Below are 12,714 nucleotides of genomic sequence, written 5' to 3'. Positions count from 1 at the left end.
GAAAGATAGCATGTAAAATTGTTTTACATTCTCTTTGTGGCCATTTTCCAGTCATTTTGACCACTTGACCTACACTGCCGAGGTGGTCACTTATGTCACAAAGAGCTCACCTTTTGAACTTCATGACCTCAATGTTTAAGTTTTTGAAGTCTCAAAACTTGCCAACCATGACCAAAGAAGAAAATTATTTAGTCATAAACAAGCACTATACTAAATGAAATACTAGTGTTGTTTATGAAATATTGTTTTACAATTACCAGCAAGAGAAATATGTTCTATATTAGTGAAAACATTTTCCTGTTTATAAGTCTTCAATAAAAATGTTTTTGATGCTGAAATTAGTAACATTTGAGATGATGAAGTCTTTCTTGATAATTTTCATCCCAGTCTTACAAAATTATTTCAGTTATTTTGATAATTTTTCAACCATCAAGATGGCATATGAATACAAACCGAGAGTGTCACTGAATACAAATATCGCACATCTTTTCGGCCCATCATGTGAGACAAATTCCCATGTCACACATTGTGTCTCTGAACTTTTAGGTAGACAGAGTTGACAGGAAAACCGGTGCTTTCACAGTGCACATCTGGGTTAAACGGTGCTTTTGACTTGTTAACATGTACCTCGAGCACAAGTTTGACCCTCAGTGACTATTTTTCAAACTTTTACACTACCTGGCACTTTAATGCTATTGAGCTTTTCAAGTGGGAGTGGAAATATGGAACATGAAACTCAGTTTTTACTGCTACCTTTTTTCTTTTGAGATCGTAGGAAGAAAAAAGCAATGAATCAGGATAATTACAGTGAATTATACATATATTTATGCATGCAATGATTTGTAACATAGAAATGATTGAAAATGAAGGAATTCTTGTGATAAAGAACTTTTAGTAGCAGTCTTCATCTTTTATGATTAATGGGAAAAGAAAATAGGAGAGGGATTTGGCAAGTCAAGGACATTTTAAGTATTTTTCTCTTTATTGATGGGTGAATAAAAGTTTGAGAGATAAGGAGAAAATGAGAATTCTTAGTCACAGAGGATGTATGGCTCAGTGATTTGTGAGACATACATGAAGCAATTTTGTCTTCACTCATCCTTGTTATTGGATGTATTATTGTGACAGTCTTCAATATAAGAGCCTTATTATTAAATGACAGAGGTGGGATAATGACTGACATTGGGATTTTTTCTTGCAGCTGTACTTGAAAACCTGTTCATCGAAACAACGTCAGTTCTGCACTAATTTCACTTGAAAAAAGAAGAAAGTAAACAAACATCCAAATTGGTCTTTCATTTTTGCACACTTTTTATCTAGAATGGATACAAAAGTTAATTTTGTTAAGTCGTGTTGATTACATGGCCACATGCTGTTACCCCATTACAAGATGTAATCAACATCTCTTTTGCTGCATGTGATTTTTTGCATCGGATTGGTCCTGTCTGAACAGAGAATCGTGGAATGGTGATCTACGCGAATGTCCTTCTGGTCACAGACCAGTGAATGTGATTCAAGATTCAAAAGCCTTTCACCAGAACCTCAGTATTTCATTACATAATCCAAAGCTTTTGTCACATCCCAGGCCGTGGTTGAGCTTAACCCACTTGAAGCATCCACTTCGTATTCTCCTCCGAATTACAGCCCCTAATCTTTGTGTCACTTCCTTCAGCTGACAATGTGAGAATAGATCCTCGAAAAGAGGCTTTTCAGCTACCCGCAAGTATTCCCAAAGTTGACGAAACTTGTGGGGTAAATTAGGTGCAGTTGAAAGGAAAGTTTACACCAGGTGAACAGGTGCAGCCATCACATTTTCAAATCAGGGTTGTCAGAAGTTTGCAATGAGACACCAAGAGGTCAATCGTCTACTAGGACATCGATATCTTATACATCCTAAAAAAACTCACCTGCATGACTAAGCTTGTCTTATCTGTGACCACTCAGATATATATATATATATATATATATATATATATATATATATATATATATATATATATATATATATATATATATATATATATATATATATATATATATATATATATTCCATAAAGATGTAGATATTGAAAAAACAATACTTATTCATACTTATGATCAAGATTGAGTGTTTTTCTTACATCAGACTTAATCTTTTTTCTCCTCCATTCTTTCCAGGTCTCTATCACCTTACTAGACCAGAATGACACCCCTCCCTCCTTTGGGTCATCTCTGTATGAAGTGGACGTCCCTGAAGATGTCCAGCCTGGCTACGTGGTGGCTAGTCTTGTGGCTCAAGATGTGGACAGTGAGGGAACAGTGACCTACCGTATCTCCAGCGGAGACCTGAGTGTGTTCCAAGTGAACGGAAATACAGGTGGGTGGGTGTGTGTGTGTTTTTTTTTTTTTTTTTTTGCTTTTTAAATGATTGGAAGAGACAGACAGAGATCTGTCCTAAAAGAAGCATGCTATTGTCATAAAGATTGCAGCACTTTATAGAATTTTATCTCTCCACTTTTCTCTGAGATGAAAGGGGATGGTGAGAGGGGGTTGAGTCAGGCAACAGGGGTACACCAAATAATGCAAATTTGAATTTGTTTTATTTCTTAATATTGAAATGAAAAAGGGAATGACAAAACTATTTTTACTCAGCTTTGGATATTTACATCATGACTTTAGATGGCACTTTAACAGTTTACTGCTTGTGATGTTAAATAGTGGAAAAAAAAAAGTTAAACCGTTTGTGTCCTGAGATTAAGATTATCAGAATAATGAGTGTGTAATAATGATATCTGTAGTATAAGATACATCTTTATTTAAGGAGCCAAGAGTCAAATTTATGATCTAATGATCCAGTAACAAAATTGATGGATGGGCTGTCAAAATTCTGCAGTTTTTGGCTCTCAGCTTTCCTTGTACGTGGGAGCGGGCACACGCAGTCTCTGCACGTCTGGAATACTGACATGTACTCTTAAGCTTCACAGTCTGATGGACAAGCTTATGAGAAACAATGAAACTATGCTTTTAATCAATTAGTTTTTTTTCTTTTGTAGTGTCAATTTTCCTCACATTTTCTCATACCACCAAGTATAATTTTGATTGTAAAGAATGTTTTTGACTATAGAATAGAGAAGTATGGGATTTCTTTCTTTTCACCATATTGTCAGCGAATTATAGTAAGTCTTGTATTATTCTGGAAGTATTAGCCTTGTAAATGTATGTTATAACAAAGTGTGGTTACCTTGGACTAGATTCTGTACAACTAGTAACAGCTTTAAAAACATGATACCAAGAATCCTGTGCTGTGATATGTTCCCCTGTGAGATGCAATCCCCACCTGAATTTTTTCGTTCTTTTTTGTCCCCTTTTTTCACTGCCATCGCTTTGAGACTTAGAATTATTGAGAAATACTTGAACAAAGTGGGACTTAGCAGGGGACATGTAATGGTTTCTTTAATTTTTTTTTTTTTTTATTAATCCAAACAGGCATTTAGTTCTGTCTGCTCACGTACGTGCTGCTCTTTTATGTGCCATCATGTAGAATACATTGGAAGTGGAAATGTTCTCATCTGATGCTTTCAGATGATTGTGGCAGACAGAAAAAATATATGTGAAAATATAGCTGTGTTTAATTATATTTCAAGGTCATTATATTTGTCCCCTTGATACCCCAGGCCTGATTAATTTTAATGCACTGTTATGTGCCTAGAATTCCAAGAGTTTCAAATAACATGATTTTTTTTCAACTTAATCGAGTTAATAGACCAAGCAACTGGCCTTGGAAGTGTTTGTAACAAAAAGTATATTTCTTCATTTCCTGACAAGTATTGCATGAAAGGTTGAGAGGTCCCACTTTGTGCTTTACAGATATCTCACCTCGGGAGATTAAATGGTTTAGGCATGTGGTCTGGCAGTATTGTTGGGGAACATATAACTGAAAAAAAAAAGGGAATTTACTTGTTCAATGGATATTTAGAGAATAAACATTTTAAAAGTCTTTCTAACGTGTTAAGAAGAGTCAGTTGAACTTGTATCACAGTGGCTTACAATAATTGATGTAATTAGATTAATTTTTGCATGTGCCTGTTTTATAAAATACACTGTAATAGTTTCATACTGGCTTTAGTCTGTTCTTTCAATCATTCCAGTCTGTGTGTATAAAAGCAGCTTTAATCTAATTGACTCTCTTTGATACAGAAGTAATGCATAATGAGAATTTAAGTAACCATTAAAGAGCAAATTATCTTCATTATTTGAATGCCTTGGTAAGCTCACAACTTTGAATGTTTTCCAAGCTTACAGTCACAGTTTAAAATTTCCCTTTTTAATTGTGACTGATTGACTTATTAGCTTGAATGGGGTTGGTTGGGGGGGGGGGGGGGGGAGAAGAGAGAAGGTTAAGCATACATTTGAGGATTAGTTTTTGAATTAACGATTTTGATACACTTCACGAGAATCTACTGTAACTTCACTTGAAATAGTGTTTGCATGGTGGGAACAAAAATGTATAAAACCCACATTAACAAGACATTCCCTGATAACAGCTAGTTAAAACCTGCATTATAAATGAGCATTTTTCCTTGGCAATAGCCCGAGGTGTTGCTTAGGTGTTACATACGGACCACTTCCCTCTATGGTGCACTTTTTTATTTCTCTTCTGCTGGAAGGGAAGAGTCGTAAAAGTCTTGTGTACTGTGATAAGCATATTGCTACAGTGATGTAGACCTACAGGTTGTAATATTGTGACAAGGATAGGACTTTTTATATGATGTTGAGACCATAGAATCACATACAGTCATATGGAGCTGTAATATGCATATGCTGGATACAGTGCGAGCATATCATGTATACTCTTCCATTGAGCATCTGTAGGACAAGAATGACTGCAGAATATTGAAACAGTATATAACAGGTTTTTGACAATATTTGTTCATCTCTCTGAAAATGCCTGTGGCTAACTTTGGGATTTCTTTGCTCATTCTAATTGTAGGAGTTCTGACAACACGTGTGGCACTAGATCGAGAGACAACGCCATCTTATTCCCTCACAGTCGAGGCCAGCGATGGTGCTCAGACTTCATCGACCACTGTCATGGTGACAGTGACCGATGTCAACGACAATCCGCCACGTTTCACCCAGAGCGTCTACTCCTTTGATATTCAAGAAGATGCCTTGGTGAGTTCCACCGTGGCTCGGATAACAGCCACAGATGCTGACATGGGACTGAATGGAGAAATAGCTTACTACCTGCAAGCTGACAACTGGGGAAGTTCCGTCTTTGCTCTGGATAGACACCTGGGTGTATTCACGTTGCAGCAGCCTCTGGACTTTGAGACGGTGAGTATTTTATAATTTAGTCAAGAAAAATAGAACTTTTTTTTTCACCAAATTATGAAATTTTGATTTTATGAGTTTTTCAAATATATATATTCTTGATCTGTTTTATGATTGCATGTCTTTGGTGTAATATGAGTTACTTCTGAATACTAGTAAGAACATTTTTATAAAGTAACTGTCATGACAATTATGTATATATGTTTTTTGTCTTGAATGTGTTTGTTTGAAACTTATTTAGATTGAAGAAAAACATAAAGTTAAATGAAATTGATATAAAATATTTTAATATTATTAAAAACTGCAAATCAAAGGTATATATCTTTTGTCATCACAAATTTTACTAATCATTTCACATAGTGAAGTTTATTCTTACAATATAATTGCTGACCTCAGCAAATTACCTTTATCTTACATGCTCCACTTTCATTTCTATGTCAAGGAGGTCAAATATATCTGTTGGCCTCTCCCAACAAAGGTTATGGAAAGATTATTAACATTTTTGTACTGTCTGGGAAAGTATTATAATTATTGAAGTGTTTATCACATTGTTTTTGCCCTCTGTCTGTCATGATACTGAAGTGTATGTGGGTTAAAGTATGAACATCATGAGAGGCATGTACTAGTATTTGGGTCAAAACTTTTGGAGATACATAATTCATATTTGATAACTAAAACTCCTGTCATATCTCAGTGGAATGTTTGGTATTAGTTAAAAAAATTAAGTAAATTTTGTTCATTTACTTTTTGCTTGATTTTGTTTTGCTTTATCATCAAGTCTTTGTAATTGTCCTTTATTTCATTTTTTGGTTGTGTTGAATATGAAATAATTATTCTTTCAACAAAAGTGTCATTTCAAATGTCATGTCAAAAAGTCATTTCTCCTGTTCCAACACTACACTGTTATTTTAGTGGTAAATTCTATACAAGTTTCATGATTTGTATGGTATTGGACATAAGGATTTCTTTCTTTTCTTTTTTCTTTCTAAGGCACAGCCCTGTGTTAGCATAAATTACCCATTCACTTGCCTTGGGTTTAACTTTACACTCAGAATTTCGGTTTATTTCAAATTTGTCCTCATTTCTTTTGCAAACGACTCGACTCATTTCCATTCATTTTTCGGCCAGACTGACTCGACTTGAATTCATGCATCACCATGCCTGGGTGCACGCGACTAATATTTCACCTTGAAGGTAAAAACCAGTCACAGCGAGCACGCATGAGTGCACCCATGAGTTGAGAATCTCACCTCAGAATCAAAAAGTCAGGTGTCTTGAAAGGGTGAAAAAGAAACGTTGACCAGAGGGCTGGTCACATTATCGATTATTGTACCTGAGTATTTTTACTGAAGGAAGGAGGTAGAGTTCTTGGTGAACTTTTTACGGGGACACGGCGGTGTGTACCAAGTTCAGTCACCCAGAAGACACTGAGACAATTGGCGCAATGACAGAGGGCATAGCCTTGACGAGGCCTGTGGTGTATTTAACAAAAAGAAGAAAAAGAGAAAATATACTGGAAGGAAAAGGGAAAAAGCATGAGCTCATTTTTGTCTAAAACTTTGTTTTTTTCCTTGTTGTTTGCATGTAGCCAAATGTGAAAGATGGCTTGATGTACAGACCCAAATCAATCTCTGTGCCCCCGTCCTCCCTTCTGACTTTCCAATTTTATTTCATTATTTTATTACTCTCCAATTATCATGAATAGTGATGTTGTGACAAGATTTTTCTCTGGTGTTGTTGCTGTGAAAAATTCCAAAATAAAGTTGCAATTTAATGTCGCCCACCTGACACTTTTCCAAATAGTACACTAATATAGCTGGTTAGCTTAGAGGATTCAACAATGAGCAGCACAATAAAAAATCATAATTTTCTATATTTATGTTGATTCTAAGCTCTGGGGCCCCCTCAGCTCTTTTGTTCCTGGCACCATGCAGCTGATTTGTTTGTTAAGTAAATCTTGGCACATGAATTACAGGCTACTGGTGGAAAAAAAAGATCAGGCTTATACAGAGTGATACATTTGACCCATTTTGAATAGCTTTTGGAAGAGAAATATTTTGTTTCCAGAGCATGTGTAGTGATGGAATGTTTATAAATTAGTCAGAACTGAGTCAGGACATTTTTGGCTCGGAAAAACAAGAATACAAAAAACTTTTATTAGAATGTATGTTGTAAGACAAAAAAAGACTTTTTTGCAAAAGAATCTGCCACACGCCCATTGGAAATGATATTTTTTCATTCTTTAAAACAACAGTAATTTATGCAAAGTAAAATTGCTCTGCTTTTTATGGCTGTTAAAAGTTTTAAATCTTTTAAACGGTGTTTTATATCAGGTGACATGATTGACACTTACAGCTTTTACCTTTTAGTCTTATTTTAAAACCTTCAATTATGCCCCACTAAAAAGTTAAATCAGGACTGAGATGACATAGGAACCTTGGTTGAAAATAAGTGTACATTTTTACTGTCTATTTTGCCAACTGACATTAGTACTTTGTCTGCCTTTGTTTAATATGCAATAATAACTATTCAACTCTGATCTAAATCAAATTGAGTGATTACTCTTACATGGAGTTGTTAAATTCTTCTATATTTTATTGTATATGAAATATTATACATACATGTATATTTCCATTTTTTCACAGACTCAGATCTACACCTTGACTGTGTTCGCTGAAGATGCCGGCGTCTTTGCCAACCTCTCATCCAGCGCAGTGGTCTACATGAACATAAAGGACACCAATGACAACGCTCCAGTCTTCGACCCCTCTACCTACAGTGTGGAGGTGTTTGAGAACGTCACAGTTGGCACCAGTATAGTGACTGTCAGTGCCTCAGACACAGACACAGGTGAGGGTTGGGCAATTTTTTTTTTTTTTTTTTTTTTTTTTTTTTTTTTTTTTTTTTTGTGAATCTTGAGAAAGATTTATTTTAGTTTAACTTTGTACTCATTGGATAAAAATTATTTTTTAAAAAATGCTGCAAACTTATAACTACAACTGCATTAGTCAAGTATAAGCCTATGAAGAAGGCATACGTGGTAATATGGTGGTATAGTTGACATGAATAACTTGTAGAGGTGCTAGTTTGGCTGGTGATCTCATCAGGGATAGTAGATGTAAAAATATTAAAGAAAAAAATAAAAAGGGTGTAGAAGATTGATGTTCTTGGAATTGAAATTTCATTCTTTAGAATGGATCTGCTGATGTGTCAAATCTGTCATAAAAAAAGATTTTCTACAGGACACCTTTATCTTTGGCCTCCTCAATCAACTTCATCCATCTTGTTTTAATGTGTTTGTGAGGGGTGAAGTGCACTGGATGTTCACAGGAAAAATGTCATAAAATGTCAGTATTGCCTGTGGTAGGTCAGCAGTATAAAACCACAGCATATCTGATCACTGCATACTGCAGTATGCCAGCTGCTTTCTGGCTCTGACCACCCAAAGTTTTGAGGCTTAAAGAGGCAGTTTCATATATAGACTTGGATTTTTGGCTTATGCTTGGAGTGCCAAACTTGGAATGTATGCCAAGTTAAGTCCGTGTTTCTTCACTATTAGTCTAATAACATGTGAATATATTGTGTTACAATAGATGTGCTAGAAATACCTCCAAAAAGTTGTCACCTCTGTGAGTTAGAATTAGTGCCATGTCAATAAGTATTTGGTGTGATGACTTGGTTATAAGTCTGAATAATGAGGTAAGTTGTCCTGTAGATATCTATATGAAATGCAACTTAGTCAACTTAGATTCTTAGCCTCTTTGCTAAGGCTGACTATGGACTTTAATCATTTTGTAAAACAGTCCCCAGCTGATGTGACCAAAGAGCACCTAAAATGGAAAAAAAAACTCAAGTCACAGCAATCTGGTTTCTTAGGACATATAGTTAATTTCTTCCTAGTGGAATTAAGTGCAGTTCTGAATAGGCCTGTAGAGTTCTACATGAAGACTTAAAAAGTTGCCATCTAACTCTCTGTAATTCTGGGTAGTCTCAGTCTCAGAGGCAGGGATATTAACATTTAGTTGTTGTGAAAACATCACCTTGTTGTTTACTCTGATGTGTTTTGTAAACATTGGGAAAGGTACCAGAGCAAGGAATGAAAATATCAGGGTGTATTTTAGAACTAAGGTCATGTGTGGCCCCTGTTAGATGTTTATGAAGGGAAAAGCAATAATATTTGGTCATATGAAGAGTCGAATTAGGATTTTCATCAATAATCGTTAATGTGTTACACTTACAAGCATCACATGGTAATTATATTTCATTTAGATATAAGTCATCTGGATTAAGATAGGGGATTATCATAAGTATACTTAATAAGTGAGGAAGATTGTCAAATCATTAGTGGATTTTCATTTGTTAATTAGGGGGAAAAACCAAACGCATTGTGCCACAATCATTATTTTTGAGAGGTAATGATTTGAGACAAATAAAAGAGAGAGAGGGGGAGAAAGAAAGAGAGAAGAGAAAACTGGGAGTTATGATCTTCTTAAAGTACTCACTGTATACATGTCTTTACCTAGGCTACTATCACTAAGTGTAGCAAGGTGAAGATCAAACAGATTCCTGTTAAGTAGGTGTACGGTTGACAGAACTTTTTATCAGCAGTGTGACCCAAAAATGTTTGTACCAAAAACTAATCAATCGTTTCCCCAACAGGATCAATGTGGTGCAAACATGTACATAGCAAGGAAATAAAAATGGGAATCAATTGCCCTCGAGGGGGGTCAATAAATAAGAAAGAATGTTTCAGATGAGTAGAAACTAATCATTTTGGACAAATTGGGTCAACAAGTCAATATAATTGAAAAAAAAATCCATTGTCAAAATGAAGTTTGCACTTGTATGTACCCAAACTTGGGGGAAAAAAAGAGCATCTAGAAAACCTTAACTCAAACCATTCATGGATAAAGTCTATAAAGTTTTAATCAAAGCTCTAAAATGCTCATTGAGATTATTTTCTAAAGATGAAGGGGCGTTAAGCCATCTATGTATATTTTGAAATGAGATTACTTCCCAAACAGGAATGTGACCAGTAAATTGTAGTGGAGAATTGGGAACATAACTTAAGATCTATGTGTGGGGATAATCCAAGTAGATTGCCTGCCTGATCAAGAGGAAAAAATGCTATTAGATACTGCAGAGGCATAGCATTCTAGTTATTCAGCAAGCAGTACATTTTAATACCCTATTTGTCAACCGTATTGATGTGTTTACTTGTGATAGGGGGACTGGTATCAGGGAAAAGATTAGCAGGCGCCTGATTGAATTTACTTCAAAGAAGTTTTTTGAGGGAGTTATAGATTAAATTTTTTTTTCTTTTTTTTTTCCTTTTTTTTTTTTTTCGATTTGCCGGTTGGAACTTAATAAATCATTATTTATCATGCAAACTTACTGTAAAACAATTGGAATGAGGCAGCCATGTTTGTTAACGGTTAACTTTGGTTAGCAGGATTGAGGGAATTTATAACCTTAGCCACATTTTTGCTGCGATGTTTACCAGAGATAAACTCAGGTGGAAGATCCTAGTTGACAGAGATTGATGTTGTGTATCAGTTTTAGATGGACATTTTTTGTCGTGGTTTATGTAGTAACGGATTAGGAGTAACAGGCCACCCAAATCCACCAGCTTTCCTCTTAATCTGTCTGGTAAAGACCTACCTGAACGTACATAATCAAGATCGAAAAAAATTTCTGAGCTCCCATTTGTTACATTTTTTAGTAAAAGAAAGTCAAAGCCAGCATACACCATGTTTTACCTGATATTTAACATAGAGTTACAAAACAAGTAATTAACCCAAATCAAAAACAAAAAAATTTGAGTCAATACGCGACTGCTTGCACAAAGCAATATAATATATTTTGACCATTCCCTTATGTTTTTGGCTCTGTGAATATAATAAGTATTTTCCAATTCAATTTCAGGAACAAATGGTGAAATTGTCTACTCCATTGTCTCGGGAGACCCCATTGGACAGTTCAGGATCGACCCCAAAAATGGAACCATCTATTCTAGCTTGCCATTGGACAGGGAGACTATGCCTTTCTACACCCTAACTGTTGAGGCTTCTGATATGGCAGAATATCCCAATAATAGACTTCAAGGGACAACACAAGTAAGGATGGTGATCCTTTATTTCCAGTAAAAAGATAGACCCATTGTCTTGTTAATGTTATCCCCCCCCCCCCTTTTTTTTCATGAAAAGATAGACATTTGGATTAAAAGCAGTTTTTGTTATTGATACAAAATGTGATATCTAAGCTGAGATTTGGAAACAAACTTTTAGACTATAAGGCCTGTGATAATTCTTTTGCTAAAAAAGGTAACTAAATAAAAAATCTACATTTTACAATCATTTCAGGTGAGTGTCATCCTCAAAGACGTCAACGACAATGCTCCTGTATTCACTACTCGCAACGAGACCTGGGTATCAGAGAACATGCCAGTGGGCACCACCATCATGAAAGTCACCGCCCTGGATCCTGACGCAGAACGCAACAGCTATGTCGCCTACCATCTCACCAGTAACATGTTCTCCCTGGGTCCTGGTGATGGTTTGTTGAAGGTCAGTGGGAACCTGGACAGAGAAACTAAGGATACTTATATACTGGACATCACAGCTACGGACAAAGGTCAGCCCCCGCGGTCATCACACCAGACCATCACCGTGCACATCCGTGACAAGAACGATAACAATCCTGTGTTTGATCCACGAGAGTATCAAGCAACTGTTTCCGAGAATGCCGCCATTGGTACTCTGTTGAAGCAAGTCAGTGCGACTGATCGTGATGCTGGGCTGAATGGAGAAACGAGATACTTCATCTTTAGTGGAGATAGTAATGGCGACTTTAAGATGGACTCTCATACTGGGGAACTTAGCGTTCAGAAGAAACTCAACTATGAACGTGTCAGGTCGTACACTCTTCAGATCAGGGCAGAAGATGGCGGAATAGAGCCACGCTATGACACGGCAACTGTCACCATCGAGGTCACAGATGTTAACGACAACACCCCAACATTCCGCGACTCCCCATACATAGCATACGTTCAGGAAGGTGTTCCGGCCTCAGATCTTCCCGTCTTTGTCTGCAAGGTTGAAGCCTACGATGCAGACTCCCCACCAAACAACCAGGTTACCTATAGGTTACTTCAAGGGGTGGGAGATATCTTCAGGCTGGACACTCAGACTGGACTGGTCACTGCCACCAGGACATTGGACAGAGAGACCAGGGACCAGTTTGAGCTGGTCATTACAGCTTATGACTCTGGTAGGCTAATGTTATGTTATTATTTAATGACAGACTTATACATCTTAGAGAGAGAGAGAGAGAGAGAGAGAGAGAGAGACCTGAGTAAATTGTGTTATAGAGGGTTTAATGGTGAAATGAGATATGGTTAAG

At 36.3% G+C, this 12,714-nt stretch overlaps 1 protein-coding gene across 2 annotated transcripts in view; it reads left to right on the top strand.

Moving 5' to 3' along the window:
* LOC106159275 (cadherin-related tumor suppressor-like) overlaps nt 1-12,714 on the top strand; it is a 48,090-nt gene that overhangs the window by 21,232 nt on the left and 14,144 nt on the right. For both annotated transcript variants that reach the window (XM_087008580.1, XM_087008579.1), the window contains exons 2-6: nt 2,158-2,356; nt 4,970-5,316; nt 7,959-8,163; nt 11,239-11,429; nt 11,676-12,582. In XM_087008580.1, coding sequence (XP_086864706.1) covers nt 2,158-2,356; nt 4,970-5,316; nt 7,959-8,163; nt 11,239-11,429; nt 11,676-12,582 — 1,849 coding nt within the window. The remainder of the gene's footprint in view (nt 1-2,157; nt 2,357-4,969; nt 5,317-7,958; nt 8,164-11,238; nt 11,430-11,675; nt 12,583-12,714) is intronic.

This window comes from Lingula anatina, chromosome 3, assembly GCF_051362555.1.
Source record: "Lingula anatina isolate TDL-2025a chromosome 3, LinAna3.0, whole genome shotgun sequence".
NCBI classification, from domain to species: domain Eukaryota; kingdom Metazoa; phylum Brachiopoda; class Lingulata; order Lingulida; family Lingulidae; genus Lingula; species Lingula anatina.
The sequence above is the reverse complement of the archived record's forward strand: the minus strand, read 5'-3'. Positions and strand labels throughout refer to the sequence as shown.